Below are 2,503 nucleotides of genomic sequence, written 5' to 3' on the forward strand. Positions count from 1 at the left end.
ATTTTTTTTAATTATTATTATTTTTTTCCCCGTCTTCAGCGTTTCTTTTCCAGCGCAAGGACTTTCACTCAGGAAAAAAAACCAAAACAAAACCCTGCAGAGACCGAACACACAAAAAAGCGCAAGACTAATAATGAACAATCCTGTTAATCCGCTGTCCCGAGGGCTGGGGATGTACCCCGGCTCGGGAAGTTGTAGGCTGTAGAAGTTCTGCCTCTCCCCTCATGTACTGTGCTGTCTAGAGTTTATTTTTCCCCTCCACCCTATTTTTTTTTTTTGGTGTTTTATTGCTGTTAGTGTTTTTATCTTAATTTTTCTTCTTCATGATATGCTGTTAGAAACCACTCCGGGACTACTCCAGCAGTAGGAAGACCAAGGAGTGGAGTGGATGAATATACCGATGAGAGATCCAGTAATCCCTGGGACGAGCATGGCTTATCATCCTTTTTTACCTCACCGGGCACCGGACTTTGCCATGAGCGCTGTGTTGGGACATCAACCTCCCTTCTTCCCGGCTCTGGCTTTGCCTCCCAACGGGGCGGCTGCCCTCTCACTTCCCGGGGCTCTGGCTAAACCCATTATGGATCAGTTAGTGGGGGCTACAGAGACTGGTATCCCCTTTTCTTCCCTGGGTCACCAGGCAGCAGCTCATCTGAGGCCTTTAAAAACTCTGGAGCCAGAAGAAGAGGTGGAAGATGATCCGAAAGTGCATCTGGAAGCCAAAGAACTTTGGGAGCAATTCCATAAAAGAGGGACGGAGATGGTCATTACCAAATCGGGAAGGTAGGTCCGGATCGGGGGATTCATGCCTTTCCCACCCCCCCACTTTTTCCCCCGTCCCTCAGTCTCTGCACCCCACCTGCCTGCTCTAGAGCAAGGCTCTTTCGCTGATAAATTCCTCCATAAAACTCCTTTCACCTGGAATTATGGAAGGTTTCAGGCAGCTGCAGATCCGAGCCCATCTCGGGCAGCTGCAGGGAAAGTCTCAACCACTGACCCACGACCCGGCCCCGCTCAGCGTGTGCGTGTGCAGAGGGGTGAGAGGGTCCCTTCATGGTTCAGTAGCTTAATACTTTCTGGAGAAGACTGGTAGCGGAAAGAAAAGAATTTGGGGTTGGAAAATGAGCTGGCCTGATTTCAGCCTTGCTATATGTACTTTTTTTTTTCCTCTCTCTCTTTTTTTTTTTTCCTTAAGAAAGAGAAGGGGAAATAAAGGAAAAAAATCCTTTGGAGAGGTGGATGGTTGCTGGCGAGGCCGGAGCTGCGGGAGGGCAGATATAGGCTGGGTTTATCAGTTCCTTTGCTTGTGCCTGTCTCTAGGCGTGTATTTGTGCTGACTAATTCTATCTGGAAATAGAGAAAAAAACACTGACAAAAATCCCCAGCGGTCCTGTGGCCGCTGTTGTAGTGGCAGGGAAGGTTTTCCAGCTCCGCTCTGCCTGTCCCTGTGTCTCTATAACCTTCACGTGGGAATGAATGAACACCCACGGCGCCTTCCACGCTCGGTGTTTCTGCCTTTTCTAGCTGTACCCATCTGAAACCCCTCGCTATATTCGCTGCTCATTGACATCTGTGCTCTTTTACAAGCCTACCTATTGCTGTGATGACACTTAGGGAGGAAAAAAAACTCCCTTTGCACCCGGGTGTAAGGGATTCTCTTAGAAACCTCTCAAATAATTCGCATGTAATTTGCAAGGAGAATTACCCTAGGAAGCCACTCCTGAAAAGTCTTCTTAGATGGCCTTCAGCTGCCTTGCTGGAGCTTCACCTACTTGCATAGCACCAGTTGCAGGCTACAGGCTCAGGAAAGAAATAAAAACAAACTAAGAACAGGGAGAAAAAAAATCCCCTCGCCCCTTTTACTGCTTTCCCCAAGTTTTCTCTGTTAATTGTGGTTAAAAGTTTTTTGGGTTTTTTTTTTTTTTTTTTGCGTGAAAGCCTCGGCGAGTATTAAGCGCTCTTTCCATGTTGCAAAGTCATGTGTTTCCTTTTAAGTTGAGATTGCTGAATGCCAACCGCTCGATATAATAAACAGCAAATTTGTGGTATCCTGTTGCAGTTTGGAGCTGGGCTGGGGAGCGGGGTTTGTAAGGAACCCTCTGCACCAAAGGGTTTATCCCCGGGCGGCTGGAGCTCTGGGGAAGCCTCGGCAGCCACCCTGCCCTCACGGCAGGTTTATTTTATTTTAATTTTATTTATTGAACTTTTTTTTTTTTTCTCCTCTTTTACAAAGTGAAAAACTCCTCTTTCTGCTCTTTATCCAGGCAGTGGGTTAGAATAACGCGGGGTATTTATTTTATCGGGGTGCGATCTGTTCCCGTTTCTTTGTTTAGCAGGAGAAAAGGGAAATAAGGAGCGATCTGAGAGCCCCAGCTGAAGCTTTGCTGTTTAGGAATGGTAGAGGGCAGGCGGCTGCTGATTTCTAGGGAACACGTACCTCTCCCATCCCAGGGACCATTTTCTCCTCAAACTTTTAAGTGTTTGAGAAATCTGAGGGTGGGGG

General features: G+C 47.3%; 1 protein-coding gene across 1 annotated transcript in view; it reads left to right on the forward strand.

Moving 5' to 3' along the window:
- Positions 1 to 400: 400 nt before the first annotated feature.
- TBX3 (T-box transcription factor 3) overlaps positions 401 to 2,503 on the forward strand; it is a gene marked incomplete at its 3' end in the record, with an annotated part of 2,552 nt that continues 449 nt past the window's right edge. The window contains 1 exon segment of the mRNA XM_010165143.1: positions 401 to 805. Coding sequence (XP_010163445.1) covers positions 401 to 805 — 405 coding nt within the window.

Source organism: Antrostomus carolinensis, unplaced genomic scaffold (genome assembly GCF_000700745.2).
Source record: "Antrostomus carolinensis isolate BGI_N321 unplaced genomic scaffold, ASM70074v2 scaffold33683, whole genome shotgun sequence".
In the NCBI taxonomy this organism is placed as follows: Eukaryota; Metazoa; Chordata; class Aves; order Caprimulgiformes; family Caprimulgidae; genus Antrostomus; species Antrostomus carolinensis.